General features: G+C 42.9%; 1 protein-coding gene across 2 annotated transcripts in view; it reads right to left on the bottom strand.

Moving 5' to 3' along the window:
- Positions 1 to 2,156: 2,156 nt before the first annotated feature.
- Positions 2,157 to 22,830, bottom strand: part of LOC117375570 (thyroid hormone receptor alpha) — a 118,797-nt gene continuing 98,123 nt past the window's right edge. Inside the window, exons 6-11 of one of the 2 annotated variants that reach the window (XM_033971898.2) lie at positions 21,550 to 21,671; positions 20,115 to 20,262; positions 19,384 to 19,589; positions 17,271 to 17,417; positions 9,292 to 9,550; positions 2,157 to 2,478 (exon numbers count right to left, since the gene is read on the bottom strand). In XM_033971898.2, the coding sequence (XP_033827789.1) occupies positions 2,228 to 2,478; positions 9,292 to 9,550; positions 17,271 to 17,417; positions 19,384 to 19,589; positions 20,115 to 20,262; positions 21,550 to 21,671 (1,133 nt within the window). In that variant the 3' untranslated portion in view covers positions 2,157 to 2,227. The remainder of the gene's footprint in view (positions 2,479 to 9,291; positions 9,551 to 17,270; positions 17,418 to 19,383; positions 19,590 to 20,114; positions 20,263 to 21,549; positions 21,672 to 22,830) is intronic. The other variant, XM_033971899.2, reaches the window with a different exon arrangement.

Genomic DNA, 22,830 nt, shown 5'->3' with positions numbered 1-22,830 from the left:
AAGTATCTGATTTGAGCTGGCAACAGAGTACTAATGAGGTGTAATGCCATATATAAGTCTATATTTGCTGTATATATTAGGAGAATAAATATAAGCTTCTTTATCCTGTATAATATATATCTGTAGTGAACTATAGACCTCTGAGAGGCACATTACTAAGCCAGCAGTTCCCTGAGCCATGACCTGTGCAGCATGGCTCTCATTCACAGTGATAGAGTGCAGTCCAGACATAAGCTGGCTGCACCGCTTCATCATCCTATTGCTGAGTACTGCTGTGTAGATGTGGATCCCTGTACTAACCCTGCAACAAAAATGCTAACACTGAGTGAGGAGGTCACAGCTTGTCCAGAGAAGAGCCACACTTAAGACTGCGGAGACAGGTAGGGACAGGAACGATGTGAGAGGGGAGGGACACAGACATTGTGGTTTTAGTGCAACAGAAAAACCTGATTGTTCCTTGTAGTGGATGGCATATCAGATATGGTTGGTGTTCAGCAGTGTTGAATTCAGGTTGTACTTTAATGGGAGAGGGAGCCGCTCGGAGCATTAATCACTGATTTCATGTCCATTTCTGTTTCACTATTGAAGGTCTAAAATTATTCTTTCTGAGAAAGTTTCTTTTTTCATCCATTCCTCTACAAGTCACCACTACAGTTGATTGGTCTAAGATTTTTAGACCAAAATGGCTTCCACTGGAGACCCAGCTTCCAGTTGTCCATGTCTTGTCATAACCTTATGTTCAATCGGCACAATGCAACATTACTGCTAGCTCACTGGCCAAGTGTCAGATAAACAGAAGAGATTGTAGTTGGTCCCATATAGTCATGTTGTGGCCCAGCGGAGGGCTGGTCTGTGGGGATCTCAAGCTTACATGCACTGCACTGATATGGACTGGTGAGGTAGACTGTAGCTTTAGGTGGGGTAGGGACACAGATAGGGACTGCATCCTGCCACACACCACTCACACCTCCACCGTCAACCCAGACTCAGCCAATCAGGGGACAACAGGGAGGTTAAGAGGTGGGGCTAACAAAAGGACACACAGATGAAAACAGGAGGTGGTGCAACCCATGGTGTTTCTGAGCAGGAGAATTGAGGTAATACATCCAAATGAATGAAAACAAAAGGAGACACGTGAGTGAGGTAATCAGGTGGAGTGAACAGAGGTATTCTAGCGGGGTATACTTTTGCTTATCATATTGCACCTGCATTCATATCACTTTATGTAAAATCTGTATTTTATTTGTGAAGACACCTAGGTAGCATTTAGCTACAAAGCTGAAAAGCTTATTCATTTGTTTTAGTTTATCCTACACATTTAAATATTTAAACAGAACCATTGATCTTATCTGTTTAGCTAATTTAGAGCATTATTTAGATAGATAATTGTCAATTAAAAGGCTATGTAAAATATATATGTTTTAATTTTTTTAGAGTGCCGCAACACTGACCTTTTTACACATGTCATATCTGTTGTTGCCAATATGTTAACTAATCTTGTATGTTGCAAAAAGTAATTATAAAATATTAGTTGTAAACGCTATGTATTCCTTATAAACAAGTGGAGCCTGTATGATAACAAATACACAAACACATGTGATGAAACAGAGGAGGTAGGACTGCACGCAGAGATCAGTACATGCAGCTGTGTCTGGAGATCAAGCTCCCACAGAGACGGGCCGTACTTTTCAGTGAGAGCTGCTGGGTGTTGGAGATATAGGCCAGCCTTGAGTTTGCATTAGTAAAGACGAGGGTCCACACAACATTAGGTCAGTGTGTGGTTTGCATATTGAAATTATGGCAGTGTGAATGGTCTGGACTTACTTTACTGAAAGTACAATGCAAAAAAAAAAAAAAGGATAGAAAAACAAGAAAAAAAAACGACACGATGAATTCAATTGAGCTTGAATTAAAACCTGTAAAATATTAGTTATATTAATCAAACCTTTCTGCTAATGCCGTTAAGATTTTCCTTTGTAAATTATGCAATTTCCTTATCTTAATGGCAGAAAACTCGGCTTGAAATAATATTTTGAAACCAGGAAAAAATCAAATGAACTAGTCAAATAAACTAGCTAAACCACTCAAATAAGAGGTTATTGTTGTAAATTTGAGAAAGTTACTGTAATGCACATACAATTTTCTTTTTTGCAGTGTACTTTTGAACTGAATGTGATAGTGGCTGTATTGTTGTGTTGTGTCCTAAGTCATGGCCTGTGTTTTACAGTTAGACTTCCTGGTCCTCAAACACCTCGAGGAAGAGTGGTGGGAAAAGTTCGTTAGGACACTCCACCTTCATGTGGAGGAAGCGGCTGGCGTGGCATGCTCCGATCATGCGCAGGTCCGTAACTTTCATCAGCAGTTTGGGCCAGAAGTGGGGAATGTTGTGCTTTCTGTAGTTGATGTAGTGCTCGAACGCCAGCAAGAAGGACTCCTGACACTGCTCGATCTTGTCCACACTGGTTAGTCCTGAGCGGTCTACAACAGAGTCAAGTCAGCATCAGTATCATTATGAAGCTCTTTACAAGGTACTGTCAATGTAATGTGGTATTAAATAGTGACCCTCTGTGTCATCTGTGTTCCCATGGCTATTGGAACATTATGAAGGTACAATTGTTACAAAAAGTTTGAATGTGTAAATGCAAATTTTTTCTTGGCAAAAAAACATACTTTTTACGCTTACAAATATAATTTTACACCTACAAATATCGTTTTATGCTTACAACTTTGTAATTTTACAAGTACAAATTTGAATGGTACGCTTTCACGAGTTTTGAAACATTTGTTTCATTGCACCAAGTTTGTCTCAAAACGAAGTGCAATGGCTGACAGCAAGGGCTAGCTAGAGGGGACCGGGGTTGCTGTGGCAATGGCTAAACTGGTTTATACAGTAAAGGAGCTAACCCAAATTTAGACAGTACATCACCTTCATGTGATATTATGATCTGCATTATTAACCTTTTAATAAGTTGTATACCAAGATAAATTGCATAGATGAAGCCAGTGTGGCTACAAAAGTGTTTAGAAGTTTTTCAGAAAACAACGTTAGCATTAGTTAGCACGTTATGCTGCTTATAAGGCTAGTGTGGCATGGCGAATTGTCACAAACATTAGATGTTGAACTTTAGATGTTAAACTTTTAACAACAACGCCACTCCAGCTGACCTGGACAAAGGATTGGCACTTACTACAGAACAGACCAGACTCCACATAATATAGCACTGGGTTTAATTGACAATGTGAAGACATAACATATGTTCAAGTTAACTTCACAGCATCTGGGAAGAATACAATACATTAGAGCAGTACATTCATTAATTTCTTCTTTCCATTAAAAAAACAAACAAACGCTGGACCTGCCACATTGCCCACGTAGTCCATGATCCACAACTAATATATAACAGGGACTGTGTCTTTAGAAATAGTTAATAAAACAACAGTCAATAGACAAAACAGCAGTCGCGTTCACATCAGTGCCACAGCTCCACTGTTGCAGGCACAGCAACCACAAATCACCTGAAACATACAACGACAAATCACCTGAAACATACAATGACAGATCACCTGAAACATAAAATGACAGATTACCTGAAACATACAACCACAAAGCACCTGAAACATACGAGCCTAGCGTGAAAACTGGGAAGGCACTACCCAAGACCCACGTCCCACTTTACGTGCTCACAGCGCACGGTTCTAGGGCTTCTTAGGCCAGTGAGTTGGTGCCTGACATGACGGTGCACCCAGGGCTCATTAACAGCAGCGAAAGACTCCTGGCTCAGCTTTGTTCTGTTCAGTTCAGTTGATTGGTCAAGTGCGGGGCTCAGGTGCAGGACTCACGCAGTGGCAATGAAAGAAGTCACAACTTAAAACAAGTGTATTTGTCATGATTCACGTGTTTCAGCTCCTTGTTTTGCATCCTGTGTGCCCCTTCCCCTCCCTCACCTGCCTGAGTCTGGAGCTGGGCGGAGTTCCTGGCTCCTCCCGCGTGCACCTGAATCCCATCAGCGCAATCATCGCCACCTGCCGTGGATAAGAGGAGCCAGGACCAGACACTCGGTGCCAGATCGTCCGCGTGTCAAACGTGACTACTCTTGCTCTGTTGTAGTAGACATTTGTTGCTTGCTTTTTGATGCTTATTGGATTTTTGCTACTCTCAGATTCCTGCTCCCTGGACTGTCCCAGCTCCTTCGTCTCTGGCTCCGTTCCTGACCCTGCCTCCCCGCTCTGGTATTGTCTGCACTTTGTCTTCACCTCTTTGTCACGCCCTGGACCCTGACGTTCCCGGTCCTGCCTCCCCGCTCCGGCGCCGGCTACTCCCTGTCCTCGTCCCTGCACTCCGCGTCACATCCCTGGACTCTGGCTCGAACCCTGCTCCCTGTCTGTCCTGCCATCATTTGTCTGTTGTTTCACTAACTGTAAATAAACACTGTAAACTTGCTCCGAGTTCTGCACTCTTTGGTCCCGCCTACCCTATCATTACGACAGAACGATCTGGCCAAACATGGACCAAGCAGACTTGTGACCGGATCAGATGCTGCGCCAAGTTCTCTCATCATGGTGTGATTATTGGATAACATGACCAATCTATCTGGATGTTGCTGGATTACAATCAGACTCTGACACAACAGGTGTTCCAGCTCACTAATCAAGTCACTGCGCTGCTCGCTGCCTCTCTCGCGGTTCCCGCCGCCGCCGCTGCCACCATCGGGACCACGGCGCCGCCGGGTCCTCCGGAGTCGAGGGGCACAGATCCCGACCCCTACTCAGCCTATGTTGGAGTTTTTTGTTTCAATGTATGTTCATCTTCCAGCAGTGCCCAACCCGTTTCACTTCAGATGCCGCCAAGATATGGTACATTTGGGGACTACTCAGGGGGAAGGCTCTCCAGTGGGCAGAGGCTTGATTTGCTAACACTGTTCTGGACAATTTGAACTTTGATAACTTTGTGTTTGTGCTTTTAAATTGGTTTTTGATCATCCGCACTACCAGGCGGACGCTGCCTCCCGCCTGTTAAGCCTCGCCCAGGGATCCAGGTCTGTAGCGGATTTTACTATCGAGTTTTGGACATTTGCTGCGGAGGTGGACTGGACCGATAGCGCGCTACGGGCCGTCTTTTTAAAGGGACTAAATGAATAAATAAAAGACGAGCTGGTTTCTCGGGATGAGTCCTCCGATTTGAGAGGTCTTATCACGTTAGGGAACAGGATCGATAACCGGCTACAGACGCGCCGGAGAGAGAGACGCCATTCGCCAGCCCGGCACAAGGCACGCTCCTTCCCGCTGCCTTCTGAGGAGCCCATGCAGCTTGACCAGACTCACTTATCGGCCGAGGAACGTCAACAGCACCGCCGCCAAGTGGGGGAATGTCTCTACTGCAAACGGGGACATTTTATCGCCATCTGTCCGGTTCGGCCAAAAGGGGGCGCCGACCAGTACCACTGGGAGTACTGGTGGGTCAGCCTCATATCCTAGAGAGGAACAATAGGTTTCAGTTGGACACTATGCTGTGCTTACGCTCGGATACCTTACCCGTCTTAGCCCTCGTCGATTCTGGAGCTGAGGAAGATTTTATGGATGTGCGACTGGCGGAGCAGTTGGGGATCAGACTGGAGACCCTGGAACACCCCCTAAATGCTCGGGCCCTTAATGGACGATTTCTTGCCCGTGTGACACACATCACGGAACCTATTACACTTGTTTTATCTGGTAACCACAATAAGACCCGACGTTTTCATGTCCCCTTCACCCCCTCTCCGCTGGTTCTGGGTTACCCTTGGTTACGGGCTCATAACCCCGTCATTGACTGGGTCCGGGGAAAGGTATCGGGGTGGAGATCCTCTTGCCACGCCCACTGTTTGCAGTCAGCCCTGTCTCCCGCAGGGGGCACAAGCTCCACTCTCGATCCTTCCCCGGACATCCTGAACCTCTCGTCAGTTCTGGTGGAGTACCACGACCTCCGGAAGGTTTTTAGCAAGAGTCGGGCGCTTTCACTACCCCCTCACCGCCCTTATGATTGCGCTATCGACCTCCTGCCTGATGCTCCCTTACCATCTAGCCGGCTTTATAAACTGTCCAAACCCGAACGAGAGACTATGGAGGAGTATATCAGAGATTCCCTGGCCGCTGGCATCATTCGTCCGTCTTCCTCCCCGGTTGCCGCTGGCTTCTTCTTCGTAGCGAAAAAGGACAAGACATGATGCAGACCCGTGCATCAATTACAGGGGTCTCAACAACATTACTGTTAAAAACAATTATCCTCTTCCTCTCCTAGATTCAGCTTTCTCCCCTGGCCTGGAGCCACCATATTCACTAAGCATGACCAACGGAACACATGCCACCTGGTACTCATAAGGAAGGGGGACGAGTGGAAAACTGCCTTTAAGACACCTCTAGGCCACTTTGAATTATGCCCTTCGGCCTTACCAACGCCCCTGCAGTTTTCCAGGCCCTAATTAACAACATTCTCCGTGATTTCTTGAACCGTTTTGTATCTTGATGACATCTTGATTTTTTCTCAGTCTCCGCAGGAACACCAGCACCACGTTCGCCAGGTTCTTCAACGTCTCCTTGAGAAGAAATTGTACGTTAAAGCAAAGAAATGCGAGTTCCATGCTGAAGAGGTCAGTTTTTTAGGTTTCATTTTGGGGCGGGGCCAGGTGAAGGCAGATCCAGGAAAGATCAAGGCCGTGACTGGTAGGCCAGTCCCCGTCAACCGCAAGCAACTCCAGCGATTTATTGGTTTCGCAAATTTCTACAGACGATTTATACGGGATTTCAGTCGAGTCATCTCCCCTCTCATTAAACTGACTTCTCCTTTGTTACAGTTCACCTGGTCCTCAGAAGCACAATCCGCCTACGATAAGTTGAAGAACCTGTTCACCTCTGCCCCCATTCTTCACCAGCCTGACCCCTCACGCCAATTTATTGTGGAGGTGGATGCTTCGGACACAGGAGTGGGAGCAGTTCTCTCCCAGAGGTTTGACCCCCACAACTGTCTTTTCCCTTGTGCCTTTGTCTCCCGTCGTTTGTCTCCAGCAGAAGAAAACTACGATGTGGGGAATCGCCAGCTTCTGGCTGTGAAACTCGGCTTAGAGGAGTGGCGCCACTGGCTTGAGGGGGCGGAGCTGCCGTTTTTGGTTTGGACTGATCACAAAAATCTTTTATATAATTCCCGTCAAGCCCGCTGGTCCCTGTTCTTCAGCCGTTTCAATTTCACCCTCATTTACCGTCTCGGGTCACATAATGTCAAACCTGATGCTCTTTCTCGACAGTTTCCGCCACTCCGCCACAGAAACCATCATTCCCCCTTCTTGTATTGTAGCTGCCGTCCACTGGGAAATCGAGGAGATGGTCCGGGGGACCCAAATCAATGACCCCGACCCAGGTAACCGCCTACCTGGCAAACTCTTTGTCCCTAACTCTGTCCGTTCCCAGGTTCTTGAGTGGACCCATTGCTCCAAATTTGCCTGTCATCCCGGTGCCAAACGCTCTCTCCCCCTCCTGAAGCGGTATTTCTGGTGGCCCACCATGGACAGGGACACTTGAGCCTACTTTTCGGCGTGCCAGGTATGTGCCAGGGCGAAGGCCTCCCACTCCCCACCCTCTGGTCTTCTGAACTCTCTTTCAGTTCCGAGGCGGCCTTGGTCCCATGTGGCGGTAGACTTCGTCACCGGCCTTCCCCCATCCCAGGGAAACACGGTTATCCTCACCGTAGTCGACCGTTTCTCCAAAGCCGCCCACTTCATCGCTCTACCCAAGCTCCCGACTGGCAGTCCCTTCCATCCAGCATCACCTTCAGCGCTGCCGCAGAGTCTGGAAAAAGACCAGGACTGCACTCCTCCAGGCGGGAGCACGTTCATTACGACAGTATTTTTGTTTGCCCAGATGCTGAATGATGAAGTTAACTCAAACATATGTCATGTCTTCACATTGTTAAACTCAATGCTCAGTGTGTAGCCTGCCCTGTTCTGTTATCAGTGCTTTTAGGAATCATTTCTCCAGGTTAACTGAACTGGCGTTGTTGCTAAAAATGAAGGAGCCAATGTTTGTAACAACTCATAATGACACACTAACTAATGGTAAGATTTTGTTTTCTGAAAAATTTGTTATGCCAGTGTGGCTACAAGTGTTGTCTACGCAAGAAAACAATATTTGTAAGCGTAAAACAAAATTTGTAAGTACATATATATATGTATATATATATACATATACATTTATATATGTGTGTGTGTGTATATATATATATATATATATATATATATATATATATATATAATCAACATTTACACATTCAAACTTTTTGGAACAATTGTACCTTCATAGAATGATGAACACTGTCACCGCAAAACACTGTCTGTGCCTATTGCTATTTTATTACTCCCTAATTTTCTTACTTTTAAAATTATTCTTTCCTCTTGACTACATGGTTAAAAACACTGAGACAGTAAAACAATACATGGGTTTTTCATACACAGTGGAATAACAATGTCAATAATAAAACGATGTTGAATCATGTGGTGTTAATGTTGGTCCATGGTGTGACTAAAGTTGTGCATTGAGTAAAGTACTTGCAAAGTGCATATGACCCAGCAGCTTCCACACTGCATTATTTATGTGTTATTAAATATTTCACTGTGTATTTGCCTGGATCCTTAATTCTTGGCCTATACACAACTAGAAGACAACCTTAGACATCTCAGCACAGAAGGATACAGAGGGGTATGCTTTGTATATATAATATTGTATACAGTATACCGGTGCATATGACAAAATATGGAGATGAGATGGGAATAATGTGTATGGAGATGAGATGGGAATAATGTGTTAAATTGTAACAGTAACCAGGGAGGTCCCTGTTCCAGAATTAAATTTCTCATTAATTTTTCCCAAAGATTTTCTGGGGAAAAAAAAAAAAAAAAAGGACATAAAAAGTTTGAAACCTTGATCAGGCTATGTGCTAACTAATGACACACAAACTATAATTTAATTTAAAATCTCTTTCTACAACTTTATAAGCATGATCATTTTGCCAAATCATGCATTTTAAATGTGCTTTCTGGCCTTAAAACAACCGTGTTATGGATACTAGTTACCACGTAGCTGGTTAGCCTATGTAATGCCTTTAAACCCTTTTATCTGGATTTCTAAAAAAGTCCACTGGAAAACTGTTCCTCCTGAAAATGTGTGGCATTGTATGGGAACACTGTAGACAATTTGTCTTAAAATTTGGAGCCTTTTGGAGCCTGCAATACTGTGATACATTAAAACCCTGAATTTTTAAGTACAGACCTGAACTCATGAGCAGCACAGCCTGCATCAGCGCCACTTCTGTGTCATCCAAGTTGAACTGGGCCAAGCTTTTGCCCAAATCAAAGATGGCGTCTGACACCACTCCCAGACCGCCGTTCTTCAGCTGCTCCCGCTTCACGGCCATCTCTCCACTGAGCGTGAGTGTCTCACTCTCCGGGTCATAGCGCACAGCGGCCCGGAGGGACATAATCTCCATACAGCAGCCCTTCAGGAGGATGATCTGGTCCTCACACGGTAACTAGAAAATAAACAGAGAAATTATTGTTTGTGTTTTCAAAATGTTTGGCGTGTGAGGTTCAATGCCAGGATAGTAAGTGTGAAATGGGGGTGAAGAATAAGTGTAGAGACATGTAGCACACTGTTGAAGACAAGAATCAATCTTATGATGCTGAGGTCCATTAATTTCATTGCATTTATAGCACCCTAGACCATTAGACAGTGGCTCATAAAATGTCAGTTTTAAAAACAACTTTCCCAAATGCATTTATATACAACTGAAACCAGAAGTTTACAAACACTATATAAAATGACGTGTTTTTTTTTTTTGCACTGCCTGACTGTCTTTTCCTGTTTTAGGTCCATTAGGATTACCAAAATTATTTTTATTTGCCAAATGCCAAAATAATGAGAGAAGGGTTTTTTTAAATACTTTTTTTCTTCAAAGTCAAAGTTTATACAGAGTAAGATTACTCTGCATTTAAACATTTGGGAAAAAACAGATGGTTTACTGACAACATTTGAGTTAATTAGAGACACATTTAATGCTTGTAGGCTAGGGGTTTGACTGTGACCGCAGTACGTATGATTACTACTTGCAGCATCAGAAGGCCGGTTCTTATTTGAGCCTGGGGTGTGAATAAAACACAAACAAGCAGAATTTTATTGAAATGTATATAAAAAATAAATAAATACACAAGACAACAGCAATACAGTGGATGGTATTTGTATTGGTGGTAGGTGCAAATGTCCTTTGTATTATGAGTTTATGTCAAAGGTCAAGAATGCATTGTACTAGTTTTGATCCAGAGTAAAAAAAAAAAAAGAAAGAAGAAATGATATAAATGAATTCCAAGGGGGAAAAAAAAATCAGCAGTAGGATGAATCAGTTTATTTTGTCCTATCGCATTTGTGGGTAGCTGAGGTGAGATCCATATTTCTTTTTGCAGTCCAGGCAAAAAAACCTGACCGTTGAGGAGTAGAGAGTTCAGACTGAGAAAAATATGTTTTAGTTCGGAAATTCAGTTTTGTCCAAGACGCCAACCTAAGTACGCCTCAGCCACAGTGAGGAGTGGAGGTGGAGAGAGGGAAGTGACCCCTATGACCACGCAACTTAAAGGCAGAGGGGACCACAGCAACAGGAAAATAAAAGGCTCAGGAAGTGCACGTTACATGTTCCCCCCCTAAACTCATGGACATCCCTGTACCCTGTGACTGGCTGATGGCAGACAGCTTGATTGCCGACAAGGGCAGGTGGAGTTTTGAGTTCGAAAGCGTATGTGAAAACTGTGCTCAACCCATGAAATAAGGATTTAATGCTGTGCAGCAAAGGATGACCAAGTCTTGCGTATTGCAAGCGGTCTGGGGATGGCGTGTTCTCATTGGACGTCAAGCTGGTGGATCAGTTTCTGGACTTGACAGTTCAGGGTCAGCCTCTAGAGATTCAGGGTCAGAAAGAATGCTTTCTTCAGGTGCCAGGGATGCACCAGGTTCGGGATCAGGTTCAGATCATCGCATTTTGTTCTACTTCAGATCTGACATTTCCCCTCCGTATCAGACTGTGATTGCTGGCCAGGCTGGATCACAGGAGAAACTGGACATGCATGTGGTCTTGAAGCAGGTAGGTCAATCATGGATGTGTAATTAATGGGCTCTGAGATGGAAGGAAAGAAACCAGAAGTCATCAGTTCATCCTCTGACAGGGTTTCATCATTGCTGCTGTCAGGAATATCTCCAGAGGATGCGTTTACTGGAGTTGACGAGTGAGTAATTTTCTTCTTGACTGGCTTGACTGGAGCAGATAGAAAGCCACAAGGTAGGTCTGTGTGCAGTGTCTGGATCTTTGGTCTCAGGCATGATGGTGTAAACAGGAAGATTGCCAGCCCTCTTGGTCACAACATATACCTCTGACTCCCATCGGTCTGCAAGCTTGTGCTTCCCAACATGTCCAAAAGTGTGCGGTTAAAGCGCTCTACAGGATTAATGCGAGGATGGTAAGGGGTGGTTGCGTATCTTGTTGATGTCAGCCATCTCGCATAGCTCTTTAATAGTCTAGTACTCAAAATCAGGTCCTTGATCACTATGAAGCTTCTCAGGAATCCCATAGTGCACCAGAAAATTGTCCCACAAACATTTAACAACAGTCTTAGCTTTCTGATTGGGCGTCGGGACAGCGACTGCGTACTAGGTGATGTGGTCAGTAATTACAAGTACATCTTTAGTCTTGGTGCGATCTGGCTCCAGTGATAGAAAGTCATGAGCAACGGAAAGGGTCTGGATTAGAGCAGCAATATGGTTGACGGCACTGGAACTGTATACAAACTGTCGGTCACAAAGGGTATGGACAACATACTGGTCGATACAAACAGACATGGAGTCTTCGAGGTGCTGTTGGGTGAATCTTAAGATCCGTCACGCTCCTTCTGAGACAAGCGGTCATCTAGCAACTCAGCATGTGGTCTGCGAGAGAGACCATCCGCATCAGCATTGTACTTACCTGCTCTGTAGATGATCTTAAACGTGTAGGTGGACAGAGCCATCGATAAACTTGTTGCATCAAGCTTTGCAGAGGTCAACAGGTAGGTCAGGGGGTTACGGTCAGTGACCACCATGAAATGGGTGCCATGCAAATAGTGACTGAACTTTTCAGTCACCGCCCACTTGAGTGCGAGGAATTCCAGTTTATGTGTAGAGTATCTGGATTAACTTTGGGACAGACCTTTGCTTGCATAGGTAACCACTCTGTTCTTGCTTTCCTGTTCTTAATATAATATAGCACCAAGTCCTGTACAGCTGGCATCTGTATGGAGAATGTATGGTTTGCTGGCATCCGCAAAGACAAGGACAGGAGCTGAAGTGAGCTTTTGGATAATTGTCTCAAAGGCGTTTTGGCATACAGTGGTCCAGCGCCATCCAAAAGGCTCTTATGGATTAATGTAGTTCTGTGTTTTTACTGACACCTTCAATTTTTTCTGGCTTGGTGGGTAGCCTGAAGTCAACTGATTCAGGGGCTTGACAATAGACAAGTAGTCCTTGACAAACCATCAGTAATAACCAGCAAAGCAAGGGAATGAGCGTAAGTCCTTGAGATTTTTGGTTACCGTCCAGGATGTTAATGTAGCCATCTTGTCAGGATCTGTTTCAACTCCATTCCGTGACACCACATGCACAAGATACCGCGCTGATGTTTGGAAAAACACATTTCTCCACAGACAGTGTGAGGCCAAATTCTCTCAGTCAGCGCAGCACCTTCATCAGCCTCTCTTTGTGCTCTTCCAAAGTAGGGGCAAACACCATCAAGTGAAAATGTGAATCTTTGTTTTTGACTTGACCAGTACTCCTTGTCCCAATTAGACCTTTGGGCAGTGGATGGTGTGGCAGGAAATGGGACAATGATTCATAACGGCTTCTGCCTGTCCCCCAGAAGAAGCTGCATCTAGTTTAACGGTTTTTGATTCTTGGCTTCCCATGACTACTGCTTTTGTCTCAGTTGTCGGCATTTACTGTAAACAAGGCTGGGATTGGCTGTGTTTGTGCAGGCAGGGGCAATATGTCCATCTTTGCCACACAAAACCCTGGCTTGGGCTTACTGGAACCATGTGCTTTTGGCTTCTGCTTGATCTGTCAGTAATCTGTGGTGGCAGAAGCTGCTTTCTTGGCCAATAGGGCAGAAATCTGGCTTTGCAGTTTTATTATTTGCTTCTTGAGATCTTCAATTATGCTTGTGTTGGGATGGTTACAGGAACAGGCACTTTGAGACTGCAGGTTGGCACAGTGTTTGGCACAGTTATTTTGATGAAATTGTCACACCGGTAAACTGGACTCAAATGCAACACGAAGTGAACCGTCAAATGTCTCAACAGAAAGTGTCCTTTAAGCAGGTAATTCAGAATATGCTAAATCAGGGACTAAACAATTGAGGAATAAAGTCTTATTTAATGTCAACGAAAAACTCTTCCACACTGGGGATTCAAATGGGGAAACAGGCTGGACCAATAAACTCAGGAACAGGTAACTCCAACAGATATAAATGCAGGTACAGAATTGCAGAAATGCAAACAACAGAGTATATCAGAGGAGCTTGAAAGTTGCTCTTGTCTAGTCAACAATCTAGCAAGAACTAACTGAACAGAAGCAGTATATATAGGCTACCCTGAGCTGATTAGCACAATGAGAGGCAGCTGCTGGGAAACCAGGGAGGTAACAAAAGAAGGGCCGGAACAGGCTGAAAAACGGAGCCGGACTGAGGAAAAAAAACAAGCAAACAGGTAGAACTATGACAGAAATATGTTTTTTCATTAGAGACTCTTTGGCCAACTGTCTGTTCTCTTCAGTACAGAGAACAGAAATAAAAGCTCAGAGAAGGTGGGTGGATCGTCTTGTTTCTGTTCCACCTGTAGCTTGGTAATAACTGCATTATCCTAACATCCTCTACAAAACTCCTTTAATAGATGTTTGTCATTGTCTGCTGCTGGGATTCCGCCACATGGCAGTGTCAGTTGCAAGTTGCCTTTGCAAGTAGGAGGACAGTCGCTATCCGTGATCTTGAAGTGTCACGAGGAACTGCGCAAAGAGCTCTTCTCTGTCTTGAACTGTGGCAAAAGCTGAATCCAGCCCTTGAATAAATGTGGTGCAATGAGTTGGGTCCCAAGCCTTTAACAAGATCTGCAGCTGGAAGGAGTAAACCTTTCAGAATTTGCCTTGTGACATGCAGTTGTGACAAGTTGGGATAAGGACGCAGGAGTTTGATATGGGAGCGCCATGAGTCATAGTCTGCCACATTGCTGGGTTTCGGGCTTCTTACAGAAAATGTACAGAGCCGAATTGGGGACAGAGATTGAATACTGATGTCATCTTTTCTCACAATGTGCTCCACTAGCTGTTTTTCAAGGGGGTTCAGGTCATGTCCTGTGAGTGACACCCTTGATCCCAGCCAGACAGAGGCATTGGGATGAGGTGCAGGTTTGCCTAATTGGTCAATGGAGGACGATTTGGGCATTTGGGAGGATAATAACAACAACCTCATTATCATTTTCATCTTCATCTCCTCCAGATGCTGCCAAATGCTCACTTATTTGGTTCATGGCTCCTTTCAAGATTTCTTCAAAAGGCTTTCCAGTTTGCTGGGCAATGCATTTTAGCTCCTGGAGGTAGTCGGTAGGAGGGCTCCTCCCTGTGACTGTGGCATCAGACTCTTCCGAACGAGATTTTATTTGGCATTCATAGTCTGCAACATTTTGTGACTACGAGCACAAAAGATTTGTTTTAACTTAAAAAAAAAGCTGATCAATCAATCAATCAAACTTTATTTCTATAGCACCTTCCAACAACCAAAGCTGCCCAAAGTGCTGTACAACATTAAAAACACGATTAAAAACAATAAACATCAAACAAATCAACAGCGCACATTACACCAGTAAAATAAAGAAAGTGTCACAGGACTAAGTGTTAAAAGCCATTCTAAATAAATAAGTTTTAAGTTTGGCTTTAAACAGAGGCAGGTCAGAGATGGAGAGCAACTCAATGGGCAACGAGTTCCAGAGTTTTTGACCGCCCACTGCAAAAGAACGATCGCCCCACTGTTTGCACAGGGACCAGGGGACCTCCAGCAGATGTTGCCCAGTAGATTGTAGAGCTCTGCTGGGTTGGTGAGGGGTCAAAATGTCACACAGATCAGAAGGTGCAAGGCCATTGAGCGCATTAAAAACAAACATCACACGGGAGCCAGTGCAAGGAGTAGAGGACAGGGGTGATATGGTCATGTTTGCGACTGTTAGTGAGCAGGCGAGCTGTAGCATTTTGCAGGAGCTGTAAACGGTGAAGACCAGCTTGGTTAATCCCCACATAGAGAGCGTTACAATAGTCTATGCAGGAACTAACAAAGGCGTGGATGGCTTTCTCCAGGTCACCACGGCTCAAGAAAGGTTTGACTTTCGCCAGCTGAAAAAAGCTTGCTCTGACCACCGAGTCTATTTGTTTGTCAAATTTTAGACCGCTGTCCAATTTCACCCCCAAGTTTTTGACAACATGATTAAAGTGGGAGCCCAGAGCAATAAGACGAGGAGCTGAGATACTGGGCAAGTTGGATGTTCCAAACAAAATACATTCTGTTTTGTCCTCATTCAAGCAGAGAAAATTCTGGGACAGCCACAGTTCAATATCATCTAGACATCTGTTGATGGATTCCAAACTGTCAGAGGAATTAGGAACAACTGGCAGGTAGATTTGTAAATCATCTGCATACAGATGGAACACATTGTGATTTGAAATAACTGCGTCTAAGGGCAACATGTACAGAGAAAATAAAACAGGGCCTAAAATGGATCCCTGTGGCACACCAGAGATCAGAGGGGCTGAGGAGGAGGAGAGGTCATCAATCATAACAGAGAAAGTCCTATCTGTTAAATATGATCTAAACCACTGCAGCACAGGTAAGTGAAGGCCGACCTGTTGGGCCAGACGTGTTAGGAGGACTAAGAACTAGTATAGCTATATTTATAGTCAAAAAAATAAATAAATCAATAAAAGCAAGTTTATTTTTCATTGTAGGTGTTTTTCTTGCAATGAAAAATGAAGAAAAACATTACTCCTTTATGTGAGCGGGCTTGCCTCACCACAAAACTTGCTTGTTTCTATGACGATGTTTCTATGGAGGTGATATGCTACCTCCAGAAAGTTGCACAGTGTTACTTTGAGAGATAAAGATAAATGTGCTACCAATATGCTACTAACTAGTTAAATAAAGTGCAAGAAAAAGGCTAAACAAACTTTGCTAAAAATATTTTAAAGTCATTGATTTGACAGCTTTAAATATCATACTCCCAGTCAATACTTATACATAAAACATGACAGAATAATGAATGTTGAGATGTGCAGCACGTGGCTCTTCTTTCCCTTAAGGTTCAGCTAGTGTTTCATCATTTTCACTGGCAATCAGAGAGGGCTCGAGATCCCTTCCTCTCTGATCCTGGTCTCTTGACATGCTTTATGTAAGCGTCAAGCCTCTGCAAAATACATGGCGATACAACGCACACTTCTGCACTAAGGAGAGAGGCACTGACGGTGGATTAGCTGCAAGTGAGAGACATGCTAACGAGGGGGAACTTAAGCAGGAGCGGGCTAATGACTGTTTGATGTAATGTCGGCTGCAGAAACAGGAAGTACCCAGTGAACAGTGCTTGTTAACGAGTTGGCACAGGAGTTGGCAGGTTAATGGAGTTCAATGAAGTGCGGCTAATAAGACCATAACGTCATTACTGTTGCTATTAGCAGCCAATACTGTGATACACTACAGTTTTTTATAATGAAATAATTGACTCTCAACTTTGATTTTCCCCCACTTTTCAGAATTTAGAGCTTAAAGCTGCGTTAAGATGAGCCAAGTATTAGACATTTTATAATGACATATTTAAACAAAAATTCAAAAATTAACAAAATGCACAGTGGGTATATATACCTAATTACCAATAATGCAATCATTTCTGGAGTTCTAAAAGTTGTTAAAATAGTATGTAAAGATACGATATATGTGAATTCTGATGTGATCTGATTTCATTGATACATAAAATATGTAAGAAGTGAGCATATGCCAATAATCAGTTCTTACCAGTTATCATATTACTAGACATGTAAATGTAGCCAGTGTTGGCTGTGAGAGTCATTTTAATAGAAATAAACATTCTGACTTCAACTTGTCATTCATTTTCCCCTCACAGTGTGTTGAAAGGAGCAGACAAACCTACCTCAGAAAACATAGGGAGCTTCTTGGCGAAGTCTACCACACGGGTGATTGCCGGTGTCACGATCTTGGTGAACTCACTGAAAGCTTCCAGGTCCACCTTATCCCCATCAGAGGTGGGCACCATGGACCCCTGGCCAATGTCATCTGGCTGCAGACAACAACACAACAAGTGGTTAATAATGTGATTCATGTGATTAGTCCTCTTGAATCATTAATTCAAGAGGACTGAAGTAAGTAGTAAGTAAAATCTTTAAATTTAATTTCAAAGAACAGTAATGAGGGTGAAGAGTGGAGGGAATTTAGATTTGCCTGGCTCAGACCACGCAACTATCAGGCTACTACATTTTTACATTTTACTCTTTTTCAGCCTTGGCCAAGAACCCTTTTCTTTTTGCTTAATTTATTTCTGAATGAACTCAACTTCGCAGAACATTAAAAAAAATGATGATGTTGAAAAAGCACTTCATTTTCTCCACTGAGATTGTGGAGAACTAAAGCCTGATGTCTCACACAGTTCACAGTTTTCTAAAAATACCATCTAACGTGAAGTCTGAGCTAACAGCCTGGAACCAATTTGAATCCACTGCAAAATGAATGCACATGGTTGTAGGAAAGAATGGGATAATTTTTGCTTGGGCTGTGGTTTACAAAGGTAACTTGACAGATCTGGCAAAGGTGGTTCTTATTTGTGGCACATTTCAAAGCAGTTATGATGAAATGAACTTTTGCTGTGACAGGCAGGAAACAGCTTGGGGCCAAACATCAGCACAGGCGCTTCATTCGATCGCCCGAGGGAAAACTGAGGTTCATCAAAAGACTGCAACATTAAAGCCATCCTGGTGCAGTGCTGTGATTGGTTCTGTCAGCCCAGTCACATGTTCCCAAAACAGTGTGTTTTCTCAGGGGTGTCCTTCCCACAAGCACATTTTCAACAGCGCTTCAAATACACTGTACAACATTCTGTCCCCTTTGTGAGTAAGTTGCTGGGAAACAGTCACCTGACCTTAGTGCCAAGGTAAAGCGTACACACATGAGCTCAGACATGGCAACAGCTGCAAAATAGAAAACAAGGACTGGCTTTTATGTGCTCGAGAATCTGAAGCAGCAGAAACCTTGGGCATGATTTGAGAGTAACAAGTTACTTGAAAGAAGGGGCTACATTTCACACAGAATTAATGTGGAGATGAGTAAAAGAAAGCCTTGATTGATTGTCTTTGTTTTTAAATATTGCATAACCAGTTGAAGAGTGTGCTTTCATACGCCGGCCTTGAACAGTTTTTAAACTTTATTCCACAGGTCATAACTTGCATCCATGGAAGATAAAATAATAGTTTAATTTGATGAATTTTTTTTTCATCCATTGTTGCCATGTTAATGCAAAAAGGAAGAACAAAGCACACAGGATGTAGATGGCTTGTTGATCGCTCATTGCTTCTTGGAGAGCAGAAATCTGTCCAAGAAGAAAGCTCTTGTATCGTGCATAAGCATGTCAGATAACTGAGAAAAGTCTTCAGTATATTCAGATAGTCAGCTGATCTTTTTCTTTAGGCCACGTAACATGGCTGGGCATTGAACAATCATCTAATGGGAGAACCGTACACATTTTTTTCAGTTAATCCAGGATGAGACTTTTAGGTGTATATATTTAAAATCACCAATATACATGTCATAGACTGATGTCCATCTATAGTCCATATATGCTTGACTTTGCAATATACAAGCTGGTCCATCAACATAAATGAAATCTTCCAGCCTAGCTCAAGCTCTGGCAGACCAGTTATCCCAACAGAACAGGTTGAAGGGTCAAATGCAGAGAAAGCATTTCCCAATAGTTTACTTTAACTTTAACCTTTACAATTATATAGCCACAAAGCCAAGTTTAAGTGTAAATTAGGTCTCCATTTTATATTTTCTGAACAATGCATTAAAGCTGACAATTTGTTCTCCTTCCAAATAATATTTTGAAGGCCACACTTTTCATTCAGTTATTCATTTTAAACTATCTATTATCCTCCAATGAAATAGCAGTCTTTGTGTGCCATTATAAGTGGAGAGCATCGTATAATGTATTGTATGCATTCTGTATTTGTGAGCGAGCATGGTGTTTTGTGTACCATGAACTTGCGTTTCTGTTTCCAGCTGGAGCCCTGTGCGTTGGTATTCTTGTGGGCTTCGGTGACCATCCTGATGAGCTCCCACTCTGAGCTATCAGGCTCCGGCCTCAGCTGCAACATTCGCACCATCTCCTCCTTCTTCCTCTTCTCACGGTTCTGCTCTATCAGCCGCCGCTTGGCCACACGCTTCGAGTCATCCAGCACCACTGAAAACATCATGTGAAAAACATTACACATGATGGGATTTTTAGCTCCAGCAATGAAGGCAGCCATGATCCCCAAACTGAGCATTAGATTAAAGAACGACAGGAAGGGATGGTGGAGGGGATGCTGGAGAGATTGAGAGGTAGAGAGAGGACTGTGGCCAAGCAGTGACATCATTTAGTTTTTTTCAACATGTCCACAACTGGTTTTGTCTTTGTTTTTATATCTTCTTTTGAATAAACACTGTTTTTATTGTTTATTTTGTTCAGTATTTTATGGTGTTGATTTGTTAAATTGTAAGGATTAGCTACACAAAATATAATTTTTTTGCAGTCCTTTCAAATTAGAACAGTCCCGTCTTTGGGGTTGAATAATAGCACCACTTTCTGAAGCCATTGTGAAAACATAATTCCACTTCCTTCGTCTTTTGTGGCTGTGTTTGGTGATGTCGTCAGAATGAATGCTGTCTTGTTCTCACCATTAAAACATTTTAAAAGTATTAGTGTGCACTGTGTTGTGTGACTCACAGTCCATTGCCATGCCCACAGAGATACACTTCTTGAAGCGGCACAGCTGGCACTGGTTTCGAGTGATCTTGTCAATGATGCAGCAGCCTTCATATTTACACGAGTAGGAAGGGTGAAGATTCTTCTGAATAGTCCTGCGAAAGAAACCCTGAGACAGAATAATAAAGAAGGAATCTTGAGCCATGGTACAAACAGAAAAAAAAAACATGTATTAGATATAGAATATATAAATAGATTTGACAAGTGAATGCTCTTTGATTAGCTGAAAACAAATTAACTGGTCCAATATTGTCAAGAATGGTTAGATAATGCACCAGCACAACTCTGCTGAACTTTGAGTGAAATCAAATTGCATCTGTCCAACATTATTTACTTATCTAAACAAATATCGGGGTAGTAAATCTATCCAAAATTAACTATATTTGTTTTGTGGACAACCATAGAATATCTAATATTGCATATGCATAGAAGCCAACAGCACGAGGCTCTTATCAGCTCTATTTTTGATAACATCAGCAGTAGCAGCAGCACAGAGTTTGTTTGGTTTCTCCAAACTGAATGAACCATCACAAGTGACATTTAGTGTGAGACAGACCCCATTCCCAGATAATCAGCATCCCACTTTCATTACTTAAGGTCATCACTACATCTGTAATTGATGTATTCTACTGTGACCACATAGAGCAGGTTTAGTGTTTTAGTTTTAGTATTTGTTGTTGTACTGCTATATAGGTTGTTGTAAACACACTTGACAGTCAAACAAAGCTTCTGGCTCAGCATGTGAAAAAAAGACTACCTCTGTGATGACCTCTTCATCTTAAGATACTCATATGAGTATAATACAGTACTACCACTCTCCAGCCACAGGATTACACCTCCTTTTCCAGCAGTGCCTCTCAAATCATAATAATCAATTAAAATAATCAATATTTATCAACAAAACATATAATCAATTAATGGCATCATGCCATGTGTTATTAGAGGATGTTTTGGGCCCCAAATAAAAGTGGAAAAAGTACATACTGTTATGGAATAGTTATGGTTGACTTTGCGGCAAAATGTTAACAAATTATTGTAAACACAATATAATAGGACAGTGCAATTTAATAGATTTTAACTGAGATCAAGATTGGGCTTTTTTAAGTGAGAGGTCTACAGCCAATCAACTGTCACTAAAAGTATTGGGCTGGAACAAAGTTTAGACACTGGAGAATGGAATTTGACTATTTTTGTGATTAATGGTAATGATTAAAAGTCTGTATTGTTTATGTTCAGGAGATTAATATTGAAGACTTAATTTGTTTTCAGTAATGTTTCAGTTATTTGTTTCAGTCAATGTGATTATTATTATTTTTTTTATCCAGTCCTACAATATAGCCAACAAATGAATTGAATAACCTCTCCTTACACTACAAGAGTAGCAAGTACAGTGTACCTTGCAGCCTTCACAGGTGATACAGCGGTAGTGATATCCAGTGGCTTTGTCCCCACACACTACACAGGGCTCATCCTTCTCCAGGTAGCTGGGGATATACCCTGCAACAGAGACACTAAGAGCTATAGGAGCAGGAGGATGAGGAGGGACAGAGGGGTGAGTGTGTAGAAGCAGAACCAAGGGGATGAAGGCACAGGAGGGAGAGGAGCTCAGTTATCAAAGTGGAGCCCCAAACACTGTGACTGTGACACATGACTTGTGTACTGTGTCGATACTGCTCATGTGAAGGTAGCAGAGAAGGGGGGCACAATCGGAATACTTTTTCAGCATACCTTCATTGCAGAACATACACTTCACATGCTATATACTTAAAATACAATTGTTTATGCGAGTTTAATAGGCTGCAGATCTTTATCAAAATGCAATCAATATATATTTACAACCAAAACAAATGCACATATAATTTACATTTTCAAACTTCAAAAACATGTTCCAGCCTTATTTGAGTGTTTAGTATGCCAGTATAAGTACAGGGTTCTGTATCTGTCAATTTTCTTATGTGTTAAATGCCCTACAACTGTCCTGGCACCCTAACCCAACCAAAATATATCCATCAACAACTGTAATAACATTAGCTAGTTTTGTTATCAAAATTAAAGTTATTTAGAGGACGCTCTTAAGTCTAGATTAAGGTCTAGTTGTATGTGACTTTTAAGATGCCACACTGACTCAGAAGCACAAGGGACGGGCTTTGTTCTCCACCAGACCTCCATTCACTCTGCCACTGCTGTCATTCGTGTAATCACAGTGAAGCCATCTTACAATCTACTGGACAGTAACAACAACAATAAAATAGACCAAAGATTTAGCAAATGTGAAACCAAAAGAACTTAATCTATTCAACCATTATTGCAACATTGTCTAAATGACGTGACGAGGATGCCGCCTGGACGCCTCCCTAGGGAGGTGTTCTGAGCATGTCCCACCGGGAGGAGGCCCAGGGGAAGACCCAAGACACGCTGGAGGGACTATGTCTCTCGGCTGACCTGGGAACGCCTTGGGGTCTCACCGGAGGAGCTGGAAGACATGTCTGGGGTGAGGGAAGTCTGGGAGTCCCTGCTTAGACTGCTGCCCCCTCGACCCGGCCCCGGATAAGCAGAAGAAAATGGATGGATGTATGTCTAAATGACCGTAGTCTTTAGCGAACTATACATAGTGTAACTACCGGTATACATTACATAAACATTTTATTTAAATTTATTTTAATTGCTTGATGTGCAT

Source organism: Periophthalmus magnuspinnatus, chromosome 8 (genome assembly GCF_009829125.3).
Source record: "Periophthalmus magnuspinnatus isolate fPerMag1 chromosome 8, fPerMag1.2.pri, whole genome shotgun sequence".
Taxonomy (NCBI): domain Eukaryota; kingdom Metazoa; phylum Chordata; class Actinopteri; order Gobiiformes; family Gobiidae; genus Periophthalmus; species Periophthalmus magnuspinnatus.
Note: the sequence above shows the minus strand (reverse complement) of the source record. Positions and strands in the feature narration are given on the sequence as shown.